We start from the raw sequence: 16,038 nt of genomic DNA, 5'->3' as shown, positions 1-16,038 counted from the left end.
CGTATAAACAGATGGCATAAGTACATCTACAATACATATATGTAGCTATTGCGCATTAAAGGGTATTGCACATAACAAAGATAGCTCATATACAGAGCTTAACAGTGTAAACATTTAGAGAAAGTGCAATGTGCATATAACAGCTGCCTGTGAATGCAGCATGAAGGGATACAGACTTAAAAGCAGCGTGTAAACAAAGTGCTGTGCACTGGCAGAGACAGGGATAGCACTACTCCAACGTACGTTTCGGTACGTCACCTTCATCTGTGACGTACCGAAACGTACATTGGAGTGGTGCTATCCTGGTCTCTGCCAGCACCCAGCAATTTGTGTACACGCTGCTTTTAGGTCTGTATCCCTTCATGCTGCATTCACAGGCAGCTGTTACATGCACATTGCACTTTCTCTAAATGTTTACACTGTTAAGCTCTGTATATGAGCTATCTTTGTTATGTGCAATACCCTTTAATGTGCAATAGCTATATATATGTATTGTAGATGTGCTTATGCCATCTGTTTATACGCATATACCCTTTATACTTGAATTGGGATATATTCCATTATTTATGTACCTTGATTTCTTTCTGTGCAGAGCCGGTGATATCACCATTTATTGTTGTATTTCTCTTTCTCGCGTATACATGTTTTTTTTTATCTATGCACTGTCTTATCTTCTACGGAAATAATAAAATTTGTGCATATTTGGCACATACTCTTTTTTGAAATGACTCCGTTGTGCTCTCTTTGGTTTTTCAAAGCATAAGATTTGCACAGGAGGGCTTTCATACATGTACCATGCTTCAGCTGGCCGTACGGTATACAGCAATGCACAATGCTGTATACTGTACAGTATCTGGACCCCTGTCATTATACTCCTGGAAGTCCCCTTTCTGTGCAAGCTATGCCAGCAACTAAAGCTTGGCAGGGCTAAGCATTCTGCACCGGCTTATAACTGGAGGGGGTTAATTAACAATGCTGAGCATTGATAGTTAACCTCTTATGTCCTACATAGTATACAGCCATCTATATAGATAACCATATACTGTATAGAGTGAGGAGATGTCCACATATCCGCCAGGCTCCTGTCTGTACTTACATCTTCTGAAGACCGTCTCTATGGGGAACATTCACCCTTTTTTTTATAAGAATTTTTTTTTAAAGTGTGGGGTTCCCTGTATTTTCCAAGTCAGCCAGATACCAACAAAGCAGCAGCAGCCTGATATTATCAGGGTGGGTAAGGTCCATTGTTTTTGGCCCTCCCCAGCCTAAATAATGTCAGACTGTTACCACCCAGGAGCGCCATTTTAGACTTCTCGACCTGTTGGTAATAAGGGAAGGGGGGGGGGGGGGGGTTAGTGATAGCTATTCTTGGGGCTAATGTAACATCTACCACATACAAGTTTCTGAAACAAGAATTAAAAAAAAACACACAAAAAAGTGGTTAGTACATTTTGGCACTCTCCCCAGATGGGTGCCCACGAGGTTATGGCAAAGTTATGACAGTTTTTCTACCATCTCTCCCTAACTCTTTCCTGGCTGGGCAGGAAGTATACAATGTACAGAGCGGGGACTCCGGTAACGGGGGTTCCGCTCCTGTACAGTATACAGCAGTGCACTATGTTCATTAAAGAGCGACACTCCCACCATTAATGATAGGAGTGTTGCTAAGCTTCTCTACACAGCCGTGTCCTATGCATGGCTGTATAGGGCACACAGGCCCGTCATAGTAGGATACTGTTTTTTATACCAGCTCCTGGCTGGTGTGGGCTGTGGGACTTTATATGCGACTTTTGAATAATTTTTCACAAGTTGCATCTGGGCAAAAATAATATTCAACCTTTTAAATGTTAGCAAGTATATAACAGAGAACTAAAGATTGCACTCAACTGAACAGAGACAATAACCTTTACTATTATCTCTTCCAGGTTTCATTTAAATAAGAAATTATTCTTCCCGTGCAATGATGTTGTGAAGTCCAGGACTGTGCTCTGTAAACATGGAGATGCTACGCCGCTCATCTGTGTTTGCTGCAGAGGTTTTAGAAGTTTTTGACAGATCCCCCACCGATAAGGAACTGGTAGCACAAGGTAAAGCTTTATGCAGAGACTATATCCAGGCCCGACTTCAGCGAGCTGGTCTTGGATGGAGCAAGCCAGAACATGGCATCTCTTCTACAGCAGGTGGACGTATGGCAGAGGTATCTGCAACATTTCTGAGACTGGGTCAGTATTCTTTACCATTGGCATACCTGTTCAATTGAATAAAGGCTAGGATACAGGGGGAGAATTATCAATACTTGTGCATGGAAATGGTTGAGCAGTTGCCTCTAGTAACCACCACAGATTTTATGATCATTTTTACCCATGGGAGCACATTCTTACAGTCCTATATATTATATACCTCCAGCATGCAGTTATATGGGGGTGTGCATGAGGGTCATAATTGCCTCAAATGGGCACTGTCAGATACATAAACCTTTTATATGTTATACATCTTGCCAAAACATTAACCTTGCTAGTATATTCCTAAGAAATTTTTATTTCCTTTTTATAGAAATCGTGGCTTTGTCCAAGCTGAAGCACAGGCATGGACAAAGTCCAGTAAGTGAGGGTGGGCTGGCACTCCTCTGTGTCCTCTGTGCTCTCTCCTGTCTGATAGCACTCCTCTGTGCTCTCTCCTGTCTGATAGTACTCCTCTGTGCCCTCTCCTGTCTGATAGTACTCCTCTGTGCTCTCTCCTGTCTGATAGTACTCCTCTGTGCTCTCTCCTGTCTGATAGTACTCATCTGTGCTTTCTCCTGTCTGATATGACTCCTCTGTGCTCTCTCCTGTATGATAGTACTCCTCTGTGCTCTCTCCTGTCTGAAAGTACTCCTCTGTGCTCTCTCCTGTCTGATAGCAATCCTCTGTTCTATCTCCTGTCTGATATGACTCCTCTGTGCTCTCTCCTGTCTGATAGGACTCCTCTGTGCTCTCTCCTGTCTGATAGTACTCCTCTGTGCCCTCTCCTGTCTGATAGTACTCCTCTGTGCTCTCTCCTGTCTGATAGTACTCCTCTATGCTCTCTCCTGTCTGATAGGACTCATCTGTGCTCTCTCCTGTCTGATATGACTCCTCTGTGCTCTCTCCTGTATGATAGTACTCCTCTGTGCTCTCTCCTGTCTGAATGTACTCCTCTGTGCTCTCTCCTGTCTGATAGCAATCCTCTGTTCTATCTCCTGTCTGATAGGACTCCTCTGTGCTCTCTCCTGTCTGAAAGTACTCCTCTGTGCCCTCTCCTGTCTGATAGTACTCCTCTGTGCTCTCTCCTGTCTGATAGTACTCCTCTATGCTCTCTCCTGTCTGATAGTACTCATCTGTGCTCTCTCCTGTCTGATATGACTCCTCTGTGCTCTCTCCTGTATGGTAGTACTCCTCTGTGCTCTCTCCTGTCAGAAAGTACTCCTCTGTGCTCTCTCCTGTCTGATAGCAATCCTCTGTTCTCTCTCCTGTCTGATAGGACTCCTCTGTGCTCTCTCTCCTGTCTGATAGTACTCATCTGTGCTCTCTCCTGTCTGATAGCACTCCTCTGTGCTCTCTCCTGTCTGATAGGACTCCCCTGTGATCTCTCCTGTCTGATAGTACTCCTCTGTGTTCTCTCCTGTCTGATAGCACTCCTCTGTGCTCTATACTGTCTAATAGCACTACTCAGTGCTCTTTCCTGTCTAATAGTACTCGTCTGTGCTCTCTCCTGTCTGATAGTACTCCTCTGTGCTCTCTCCTGTCTGATAGTACTCGTCTGTGCTCTCTCCTGTCTGATAGGACTCCGCTGTGCTCTCTCCTGTCTGATAGTACTCCTATGTGCTCTATCCTGTCTGATAGCTCTCCTCTGTGCTCTCTCCTGTCTAATAGTACTCCTCTGTTCTCTCTCCTGTCTGATAGTACTCCTCTGTGCTCTCTCCTGTCTGATAGTACTCCTCTGTGCTCTCTCCTGTCTGATAGTTCTCTTCTGTGCTCTCTCCTGTCTGATAGGACTTCTCTGTGCTCTCTCCTGTCTGATAGCAATCCTCTGTTCTCTCTCCTGTCTGATAGGACTCCTCTGTGCTCTCTCCTGTCTGATAGTACTCATCTGTGCTCTTTCCTGTCTGATATGACTGCTCTGTGCTCTCTCCTGTCTGATAGGACTCCTCTGTGCCCTCTCCTGTCTGATAGGACTTCTCTGTGCCCTCTCCTGTCTGATAGAACTCCTCTGTGCTCTCTCCTGTCTGATAGGACTCCTCTGTGCTCTCTCCTTTTTTATAGTACTCCTCTGTGCTCTCTCCTGTCTGATAGTACTCCTCTGTGCTCTCTCCTGTCTGATAGTACTCCTCTGTGCTCTCTCCTGTCTGATAGTACTCCTATGTGCTCTATCCTGTCTGATAGCTCTCCTCTGTGCTCTCTCCTGTCTAAGAGTACTCCTCTGTGCTCTCTCCTATCTGATAGTACTCCTCTGTGCTCTCTCCTGTCTGAAAGTACTCCTCTGTCCTCTCTCCTGTCTGATAGCACTGCTCTGTTCTCTCTCCTGTTTGATAGGACTCCTCTGTGCTCTCTCCTGTCTGATAGTACTCCTCTGTGCTCTCTCCTGTCTGATAGGACTCCTGTGCTCCCTCCTGTCTGATAGTACTCCTCTGTGCTCTCTCCTGTCTGATAGTAATCCTCTGTGCTCTCTCCTGTCTGATAGTACTCCTCTGTGCTCTCTCCTGTCCTATCAGACAAAGAGGAGTGCTAGCCCACCCTCACTTACTGGACTTTGTTCATGCCTGTGCTTCATCTTGGACAAAGCCATGATTTTATAAGCCGTGATTTACATAAAAAGGAAATAACATTTTCTTATGAAGTATATTAGATAGGTTAACAATTTGCCAAGATGTACAACAAATAAAATGTTTCTGAATCTGACAGTGCCCATTTAAACTGAATAAGTAATTAAAACATTTAATTATAATAAACTTTGAAAACAATTATTCCAGAAATGCTTGCAGTCTGTCATGGAAAACACTTGGGAGCATAAAGTCTCTGGACCTAACATGCTATCCACTTTCTGCTACTTTATGGTTTACAACGTGACTATGTTTGCTTATTCAATGGGACACAAACCAGACACCTTACTGAGGTTAATTTACTGCAAGTTTGTGCATATTTTATACAGGATATTAAAGTTCATGTTCATACATTCAACCTCCAGTCTTAGTGTTTCTTGGTCTAATCTCAGATACTTCCTTGAGTATATCATACGTAGAGTTTTACTGTGGATGTGGAAAACCTTTCAGTCCTTATAAACATACGGAGCTTTCTCACTATATTGACCAAGGATTAAAGTCAAACATGCATAAAATGTGTGGAAACCACTTCAGGTAGCCACATGCAGATTAGTACCATACAAATCTGTATCCAGTGAATGACAATTTGGCCACCAAATCAGACTACACAAGCTTTGTTTGTAGTCTGGTACAATAGAAATATGGGTCTCCATTGGAGATGCAGACATATAGTGATAGGAGATTTAAAAAGTTTCTTTACTTTTCAGTTTAAACAATGGTTATCTTTCTCTTTAAATCAATGTAGTTTATATATAGAGTAAACGCTGCTCAGCGTTTGGAACATGTTCTGTGTTCTGAATGCTGGAGCCGGCGCTGGGAGCTCGTGATGTCACGCCCCCTCCCATAGAGTTGCATTGAGAGGGCGGGGCGTGACATCATGAGATGTCACAAGCTCCCGATACCGGCTCCAGCATTCGGAACACTTTGTTCCAAACGCTGAGCAGCGGAGTACCACTTTACATAACTCTGTCAAGTCTGATGACCTTGAGAAATAGGTGATCAAGAAGCCATACAATACATACAGAAAGTTTTCAGATCATTTAGCATTTTAAATGTTTGTCATTTTGTGGCCTTGTGCTGAAATAAAAAGAAAATAAATCATGTTTTCCCCCATCATTCTGAACTTAATACCCCATACAGAATTACATACAGAATTACAACAGAATTTTAGAAATTTTTGCTAATTTATTAAAAAGTAAAAAAACTAAAATGTTACATTGAAGTAAGTATTCAGACCCTTTTCTTTGAGACTTGAAGTTTTGCTCTAGGGTTTCTCATTTCCTTTGATTCTCTCAGAGATGTTTTTACAACTTGTTTGGAGTAGTGTTGAGCGGCATAGGCCATATTCGAATTCGCGATATTTCGCGAATATATGGACAAATATTTGTCATATATTCGCTAAATTCGCATATTCGTAATATTCACGTTTTATTTTCGAATAGTCTCACACAGTAGTATTAGAGCCTTCTTTACACCACACAAGCTGTAATCACTGTGATGTGTACTGTGAAAAAAACAAAAAAACGAATATTCGTGAGCAACACTAGTTTGGAGTCACCTGTGGTCAATTCAGGTGATTGGACAGGATTTGGAAAGACACAGCTCTGTCTATATAAAGGTCTCACAGCTGACATTTCAGAGCAAAAACTACACCATGAGGGGGGGGGGGGGGGGGGGGAAAATTGCCCTAAGAGCTCAGATACAGGGTTTTGTGGAGGCACAGATCTGGAGAAGGGTTAATTGAAAGATCTCTTGAGCACAATGGCCTCCATAATTATTAATTAGTAAGTAAAAGAAGTTTGGAACAACCAGGACTTTTTCCAGAGCTGCCACCTCGCTAAACTAAATAACTGGGGGAGAAGGGTCTTGGTAAGAGAAGTGACCAAATACCCAATGGTCCAAAATCACTGCAGCACTCCACAATCTAGGCTTAATGGCTGATTGGCCAGAAACTTCTCCTCAGTTTAAGATACATGAAATCCTGGGGTTATCAAAAAAGGCATCTAAAGGACTCAGACTGTAAGAAAGAATGTTCTCTGTTCTGATGAAACCAAAATTGAACCTTTTACCTAAATTCATAGGGGGAAAAAAGGCACTATTCATTATCTGCCCAATACCATCCCTACAGTAAAGCATGGTGGTGGCAGCATCATGCGGTGGTTTTTTTTTTTCAGCAGATGGGACAGGGAGACTGGTCAGGGTTGAGGGGAGGCTGAAGTGAGCAATGTACAGGGGAAAATTTCAAATCAACTGGTGCAAGAAAGTTAAAAGGCCGAAAGTTGGAGGCCGGAAGAAGCACGCATTCACGTGTGAAACTGCCGCCGTGGCCTCCGAGCGCCGTTCTACCTGTGCCGATGCTGAAACACAGCTTCCCGTGAACCGGACTTCCATACCGAATTGTCTCCGTTGAGCGGGGAGTGCACGTACGAGCTTTCTTTACTGCATAGATTTGTAAATCACTTCTATTTAAAAATCTTAACCCTTCTAGTACTTATTAGTGTTGCTCGCGAATTTCGCGAATATAGCGCTATATATTCGTAATTACGAATATTCGTTTTTTTTTTGTTTTTTTTCACAGTACACATCACAGTGATCACCCCTCTCTGCTTCCAGCTTGTGTGGTGTAAAGAAGGCTCTAATACTACTGTGTGAGACTGGCGGGCGAAGTTTCGCATATGCGAACATTTGTATACGCTAATTTTCACATATGCGAATTATCACATATGTAAATTTTCGCATACGCGAATGTTTCGCATTTGCGAAAATAAAATGCGAATATTTCGAATATGCGAATATTTGCGAATATATGACGAATATTCGTCCATATATTCGCGAATATTCGCGAATTCGAATATGGCCTATGCCGCTCAACACTAGTACTTATCAGCTGCTGTATGCTACAGATATACTTCAGAGAAATTTGTGACGTTCTCTCCAGTCTGACCACAGTGCTCTCTGCTGACACCTCTGTCCGTGTCAGGAATTGTTCAGAGCAGGAGAGATTTTCTATGGGGATATGCTTCTAATCTGCACAGTTCCTGACATGGACAGAGGTGTCAGCCGAGAGCAATGTTGTCAGACAGAAAAGAAATTAACAGATTTCTCTGTAGTATACATAAGCTGATAAGTAGTGGAAGGATTTAGATTTTTTTTTTAAATAGAAGTCATTTACAAATCTGCTTAACTTTCTGGCACCAGTTGATTTAAAAATATTTGTTTTCTACTTGTTTCCACCAGAGTTCCCCTTTAATAAAAAAAAAAAAGTACTTCAGACTGGGCTGAAGGTTCAACTTCCAACAGTTTTTATAAGACCATAAGAAAATAAAAGAAGCAAGCTGCTGTTGGTTGTAGTTGGCAACAGCACCACTATTCCTTTACACAAGTTTTTATAAATCTCCCCCACACAGCCAAGACAACACAGGAATGGCTCTACGAATGTCCTTGAATTGTCCAGCCAGAGCCCTGACCCAATCGAAAGTAAAGGGTCTAAATACTGTACTTATGTCAAGGCAATACTATACTTTTTCAATAAATAAGACTTCTAAAATCCTATTTCACATTCTCGTTATGGAGTATTGTGCAGATTGAGGGAAAAACCTGAACTGATAAAGGGTCTGAAGACTTTTTGAATACAAGACAGTGGTCCCTCAAGTTACAATATTAATTGGTTCTGGGACAACCATTGTATGTTGAAACTATTGTATATTGAGACCATAACTCTATGCAAACCTGGTAATTGGTTCTAAAGGCACCAAAATGTCATCTAAAAATAGGAAAAAGTGAGAATTAAAGAAAAACAAGTAGATAACTAATAAAGATATAGCAAGTCCTTACATATAAAAATAAGAAAGATCTGCTGGGAGCTGTAAATCACTGTCTATGTCAGTGTTTCCCAAGCAGGATGCCTCAAGCTGGGGGCACCCTGCTTGGGAAGCACTGGTCTATGTAGAGGACAGGAGCTTCTTCGGGGTCCTGTACAGTCCACGCAATGTCCTAAAAAAGTAACATGGAGCCACCCTCACCTGGAGTCCAAAGGAGCAGCTAACCCTGGCCCAAAGAGTAGTACAGAACATGTAATACCTCCGTGTACTGTAGGGGGAGCTACCAGACACCAGTCAGTGCATACGCTTCAGTAATACAGGAGTTTTACCAGTGAATGCCCATTCTGATTGGTCAGTTCATTGACACATTTCACAGATCTGGCCTGTTTGTACATTGTATGTTGAGTCTGGTTTCAACTTGCAGTGGTCCAGAAAAGACCATTGTAGGTTGAAACTATTGTATGTTGAGGCCATTGTAAGTTGAGGGATCACTGTATTTATGTACCTATTCTTATTCACATACCACAATGACAGATATAGTCTGTCTGCAGCCATTTCTGTAAAATTAGCTTATAATAAGATAACAGCACAATTTAGAATAACACCTGAACCACACACCACACATTTCCAGACCTTCAGGGGGAAAGTATTTGTTTGAGTCTTGAGCCAAAAGTTTAGTACTAACTATTTCCCATTATTGTTATTGCATTGCAGGAGATGAGCTTGAATATATGAGGCCAGCTGTATATCGCAACATTGCCCGACAGCTGAACATTTCCCTCACCTCAGAGTCTGTTCTGTCTGATGCATTCCTTGCAGTTGCTGCAGAAATATTTTCAGCAGGTATTGGCATATGCTTTTTCATGGTGGTGGAAATCTTGAAAAGCTGGATATATGTTCAGCAAACTAAACAAACAAATATGTTCCTAATGATGGCAATTAATGCCATAATTAAGAACATATTTGTTCGAAAAGCGTCGGTGGACGTGGGGTTTTTAACTCACTAGAGCACTTTTTTGTTATGTGTGTTCTCTTTTCCTTTTTCTTAATATGATATGAATTAAAGTTACTATTTTTAACTACATATTTTTTGGTGGAACTGGAACCCTGTCTTTTCGTATTTGAGTTATATAAGGGACAACCCATCCAGCTTGTTACATCTGGCATTCCTATCTAGAGTAAGTAGTACGTGCACACCACCATTGAGCTCTGCTAAAGGGAGCTCCGTTTGCTCAACCCGTTGAAAGGACAGGAGGTGAGCGAGAAAAAAATACTGCATGACCAATATTTTTTCTTCGTCCAACTCCTCCAAAATAATTCGACACCCGGCGGACCCCATTCATGTCAGTAAAATCAGTCAGGACTTATTCATGTTCATTGGGCAAAACGTCCATTGGACTCTGTGGTTTGGCACCGAACAGACCCTGAACAGGACAGAGAATAACAGTGATGTGCAAGTAGCAAAAATATAATAAAAAAATTTATTAAAAAAAAAAGGATAATCCCCTGCCGTTCCTGCACCAATTCTCCAGTGGTACCGCCTAGCCTTTGTTCACATTTTTTGCAGCAATGATATACCATCCATCCAAGTGATTACTGCATGTAAATTCAGGTAGAAGAAACAGACATGGTCGCACATCTACAATCTTGTATAATGATCTGATTGCTTCTCAGCATAATATCAAAAACTAACAGGTTGTTAGTATACATTTTGATCAAAAAGTACCAAGCCCACTCGCCACGTCAAGGCCACCTATTTAGAGTGGGTCCCTAACGTCCCTAGCATAAAATGGCGTAGCACTGGGTGGCGACCACCACCGCCGCGACACCAGTGCCCACGGGGGGGAACGACCCACTGGCAGAGCAGCCCCAATGACACTCAAACCAGTCCATGGGCTGCACCCCCCCCACAGACACGGCGCCACGGCACCAACGGACGCCGCACAGCACCACACCAGTGTGAACAGGATGCAAAAGCTCACTTACCTTGCTCTCCCAGTCAAACTGGGAGGCTGCTAGGAAAGAAATGGCCCTTGTGTAGTTAACAACTACTTATATAGGGTTGGGCTGAGGGGGTGGGGAAGAGTGCAGACACAAGTAAAAAAAAAAAAAAAAAGAAGGGGATAGAAAACACAATGTGAATTCAGGTAGAAGAAACAGACATGGTCGCACATCTACAATCTTGTATAATGATCTGATTGCTTCTCAGCATAATATCAAAAACTAACAGGTTGTTAGTATACATTTTTGATCAAAAAGTACCAAGCCCACTCGCCACGTCAAGGCCACCTATTTAGAGTGGGTCCCTAACGTCCCTAGCATAAAATGGCATAGCACTGGGCGGCGACCACCACCGCCGCGACACCAGTGCCCATGGGGGGGGAACGACCCACTGGCAGAGCGGCATTACTGCATGTAATAGCATCACCTATGAGGCCAGTGTTTGGCTGCAGCAAAAGTGAAGGTAAGTTATTGCTGCAGAAAAACAAAGACTGCGGGAGACCAACCTAGCATCAGTGCTGGAATGGTGGGGGGGTCCCCCAATATCTCTTTTATTGTTAATAAACATAAAATAAAATTACAAATCATTCTTACATGACAATAATATTTATATTACCACATTAATAAGTAAATTATGAAAGATACTGGGGGAGATTTATCAAAACCTGTCTAGAGGAAAAGTTGACCAGTTACCCACAGAAACCAAACAGATCAGTTATTTTATTTTAAAAGGGTATTGGTTGCTATGGGCAACTGGTCAAATTTTCCTCTACACAGGTTTTGATAAATCCCCCTCAAACTCTTTTAGATAAAGAACAAGAAAGAAAACAGGACATAGACCTGATGTCTAACGTAAGACTAACTAATTAATAAATGATTTATTGAATTATTTAATGAAGAGAAGGAGACCAAGTGATAAGAAATTGCTCATAGGTATGATTTTGCCTTGAAACAAATTCTTCAATTCCGAACAACTGGTAAAGTTTTTCGCACCACTGCTAAATCATTGGGGGGTTTGTAGTAGATCTCCAGTGTATCGGAGCAAGCTGTCTAGCCATGGAAAGTAGATGTGAGCTTAAAGGGGTATTCCAGGCAAAACCTTTTTTTATATATATCAACGGGCTCCGGAAAGTTAAACAGATTTGTAAATTACTTCTATTAAAAAATCTTAATCCTTCCAATAGTTATTAGCTTCTGAAGTTTTCTGTCTAACTGCTCAATGATGATGTCACGTCCCGGGAGCTGTGCATGATGGGAGAATATCCCCATAGGGACTGCACAGCTCCCGGGATGTGAGTCATCAGAGAGCAGTTAGACAGAAAACAACAACTCAACTTCAGAAGTTAATAACTATTGGAAGGATTAAAATTTTTTAATAGAAGTAATTTACAAATCTGTTTAACTTTCCGGAGCCAGTTGATATATAAAAAAAAGTTTTGGCCTGGAATACTCCTTTAAAGTTGAGCTAGGGCAGAAAGAAGAAGAAACCCAAAGAACAACCATTTCTGGAATGACATTAATCCTCCTTGTCCTCCCGCCATAAAAGTTACATTTTCAAGCAAAACTGCCATATATGTTAACCCCTTAGGGACTCAGCCTATTTTCACTTTAAGGACACTTTTTGTTTTTGCATTTTCATTTTTTTCCTTCTCTTCTAAAAATCATAATGCTTTCAGTTTTGCACCTACAGACCCGTATAAGGGCTTATTTTTTTGCGTAATCAATTGTACTTTGGAATGACATCACTTATTTTATAATGTAAACAAAAAAATATATATTTGTGGGGTGAAATAAAAAAAGAAACGCCATTTTTTTAATAAGTAAATTATGAAAGATACTGGGGGAGATTTTTCAAAACCTGTCTAGAGCAGTGCTCACAGCTGGAGGAAAAATCCTCCCACTGTCAGCTTGTGTCCCGCTACTGTCAGTGAGGACAAGCTGGGAGTTGTAGTTTTGCTAATACTAGGGGAGATGTGAGCAGACAACATACTAAGGGAGGGGCGGAGACCTGCACAGTGAGGCCACGCCCCCTCCCTTTGAGAGGAATTCAGACTAGTGAGCTAAATTAAAAGTGTAATAAAAAAATAAATAAAGGCGCTAGACACATAAAGATTACTTGTACATGGTCAGGATTGGGTACTGAGTGATATATTGAAAAAAAAATTTTTTGTTGTATCTGATGGGTAAGCTTTAAAAAAATTATAAACTTCATGCGCCAAAATTAGTATGTTTAAAATTGGCATCTTCTGACCCCTATAACTTTTTTTATTTTTCCGTGTACGGGGCGGTATGAGGGCTCATGTTTTTGCACCGTTGTCTGTAGTTTTCATTTGTACCATTATTGTTTTGATGGGACTTTTTGATCGCTTTTTATTAATATTTTTATGGTATATGAAGTGACCAAAAATGCACAATTTTGGAATTTGGTATTTTTTTTTTTTACGTGTACGCCATCGACCATGTGATTTAGCTAACCTTATATTTTAATAGTTCGGACATTTACGCACGCGGCAGTACCACATATGATCATTTTTATTCTTTATTACATTACTTTAGTTAAAAAATGGGAAAAGGTGGGTGATTTAAACTTTTAATAGAGAAGGGGTTAAGGAACTTTAAAAAAAAAAATGTTTTTACAAATTTTTTTTTAGCCTGCATGAATACATCAGTGTTACGCCATTGCAAAGCACTGATCAGTGTAACCGGCGATCTGCTGCTCTAGCCTGCTGCGTAGGCATGAAGCAGTAGATCGCCGATCAGACAAGGGAGATGCAGGTGAGGACCCTCCCGTCGTCAGGTAAGCTGATCGGGACATCGTGATTTTGTCATGATAGTCCCGATCAGCTCCGCTGAGCTGCCGGGATTCTTTTACTTTCGCTTTAGATGCCGCGATCAACTTTGATTGCGGCGTCTAAAAGGTTAATGCCGGGTGTATTTCCCTACCTGAAACCATCACCTGGTTAATGAATCCAAGCAGATAGGGGATGTGTGTTATAAGAAAGTCAGACAGTGTGGTCTGGCCTCTCCTCTAGATCGCAGTTGGGGGAGTCACAATGTCCCTTTGCCAGGCAGGCACACAGCAGGTGGCTGTGGTGGACACACAAGGACTTACCAGTGACCAAGTGGGCTCTTCCCTAGATCGCAGATTGATGCAAGGGAGGAGACAACCGTGTCCCTTTGCCAGTCGGGCGCAAAGCAGGTGGCTGTGGTGGAAACACAAAGTGGCACCAGTGTGGACGGTGACATTGTAGTGGAAAACAAGAGGAGTGTTCGTTCCCCAGGAAAGGGACTGTCAGATGAGCTGGCTGAGAAACACAAGATAAGCTAAGTGTGAACTGTGTCTTATAAGGTTGCATGTTGTAACTGGCAGGATCTAGCCCACCAGTTGGCAGACAGGGTCTGTATTGTGTAGCTAGTGGCTGGACGGCCTAGGTTTTATTTTGTGCTATGCTATATTTTGTTCTGCATCCTGTGTGAATAAACCTGACAGTCATGAAGAGAAGTTGGTGTGGACCTGGTTTATTGAGGTGAAAATGTCTCCTTTTTGCTGTGCGAAGGACGAGCCGTGAGCTAATCCCAGAGTAAATCTCACAGAATGCATTTGTGATACATTTTGGTTTATTATTAGGAGCAAAAAAAAAATAATCAGATAAAAATAAAGCTTAGATACTGTTTTCTTAGGGAAATTAAGAAATAAATATGAACTCTCTAACCAATTTAGAGGATGAATACTAGTATCATGTGTGAAAAATTGAAAGACTAAAGATAGATCATTTTGCTTTTAGAACCACGCTGAAAGCCTGAGATTCCTCTATGACCAAAGTCTTAGTAGAAGAATATAAATCTTGTAGCGCAGAATATTGTAAATGTGCCCAGAAAGGGGAGATAGGGTGAATGTGTTTAGTCAAAACCAAAGGGAGTAAAGAAAGTGGGGTTAGGGGAGAATTAGTGATAGAACAGTCTCATAGTACCAACAAAGCTGCATATAAAAGATGAGAGGACAGTGCTAGTGTGGCCAAGGAGTAGTGTAGAGTAGAGTAGGGCTGTATAGAAGGAGGCATTGGTGATGATTGGATATCTACATGAGAAAGAATAGGAATATGAGGGGGAGTAGGAGAAAAAGAAGAGCAATCTGATTTGTTGCTATGGTTAGTCATTGGGTAGCATCATAATCTGTTTCTGCAGCAGAAATACCCACAAGGGTAATTTCAGCTGTGGGAAATCCGCAGTGGATGTTATGTGTGGCCATACCCTTAAACTGCAACTCCACTTTTAAACCTAGATAAACTCTACATATAATCTTAAAGTAAATCTGTGTTTACTTCTGGCACATTTCAAGTAGCAACCACTAGAAATAAAGCTCTGGATGTGAAGGTATATTTCTGTAAGGTGCACCATGGCAAAGCTAACTTTTAGGGCTCCTGCACACTATGGATTTTCTGCTAATTCCGAGCAGAATCCACTTGAAGCAGAATCCCATTGATCTCAATTGGATTCTGCTGCTAAGTGCACACTACTAAAGTTCTGTAGCAAAACTTCCGATGCAGATCTGGATTCCGCCAACAGAACATGCTTATTCTTTAGGCAAAATTCCACCCAGAAAAGCCCATTGTAAATAGGTCTTTGAATTACAGGGGTTTAAGCATTACTGTTATTAATAACAAAAGTTATTGATTGCACCAGGTCTCACTCCTGAGACCCACTGCGATTGTAATTTATTAGAATGCATAAGACATTGCGCTTCGCTCCCTGCCTGGCTGAGAGATCTGTCCATTTCTTTGCATAGAAGTCATTCAGCGTGGAAATTCCTTCCAGAATTTCCACAGCGTGCAATGAAGTGCAATTGGTTTCTAAGTATTTGAGTCCAGTCTGGCCCCAGGCTGCTTCGGTTGGCCAGTTTTCTTATCCTTACATTCTTTCTCACAGTGTCCATGGGATCCTAACCATGTGATTAGTCCTATGTCATTGTATGTAATTGGCACAAGCCATAAAAATGTAATTGCCAGTTAAATCCCTATCAGGTAATGAGATCTGAAGTACAGTATGAGTAGTATCCTACCACGTCCTTGCTTGTGACTTTCTGCAATTCTACAAAGTCATTCCATCAAATGGACTATAGTTAAAAGTTCATATCATTTGCAAAAGTATTCCTGGGCATGGTGCCATATTCAAGAAGGGGTGTAACCATATGACATAGTGGACTTTAATAGACTAGTGGAATGTATACATACAGAATGAACATTGACATTTTATTTTACTGATGCAAAAATGAATACCTACTAAATGCACTGATTGTTTTTGACTGGAATATCAAAATAAGTCTAATTTCAAATGGGACCCCAGAATGTTGAGAGCATGTTTTAAATGGGTCAGTTTCAG

The 16,038-nt window shown here is 41.6% G+C and overlaps 1 protein-coding gene across 1 annotated transcript in view; it reads left to right on the top strand.

The window, feature by feature from the left end:
- BOK (BCL2 family apoptosis regulator BOK) overlaps window positions 1–16,038 on the top strand; it is a 41,936-nt gene that overhangs the window by 13,851 nt on the left and 12,047 nt on the right. Inside the window, exons 2-3 of the mRNA XM_056564717.1 lie at window positions 1,926–2,222; window positions 9,373–9,501. Of these exons, the coding sequence (XP_056420692.1) occupies window positions 1,997–2,222; window positions 9,373–9,501 (355 nt within the window). The 5' untranslated portion in view covers window positions 1,926–1,996. The remainder of the gene's footprint in view (window positions 1–1,925; window positions 2,223–9,372; window positions 9,502–16,038) is intronic.

The sequence above is a fragment of the Hyla sarda genome, chromosome 3 (genome assembly GCF_029499605.1).
Source record: "Hyla sarda isolate aHylSar1 chromosome 3, aHylSar1.hap1, whole genome shotgun sequence".
Taxonomy (NCBI): Eukaryota; Metazoa; Chordata; class Amphibia; order Anura; family Hylidae; genus Hyla; species Hyla sarda.
Note: the sequence above shows the minus strand (reverse complement) of the source record. Positions and strands in the feature narration are given on the sequence as shown.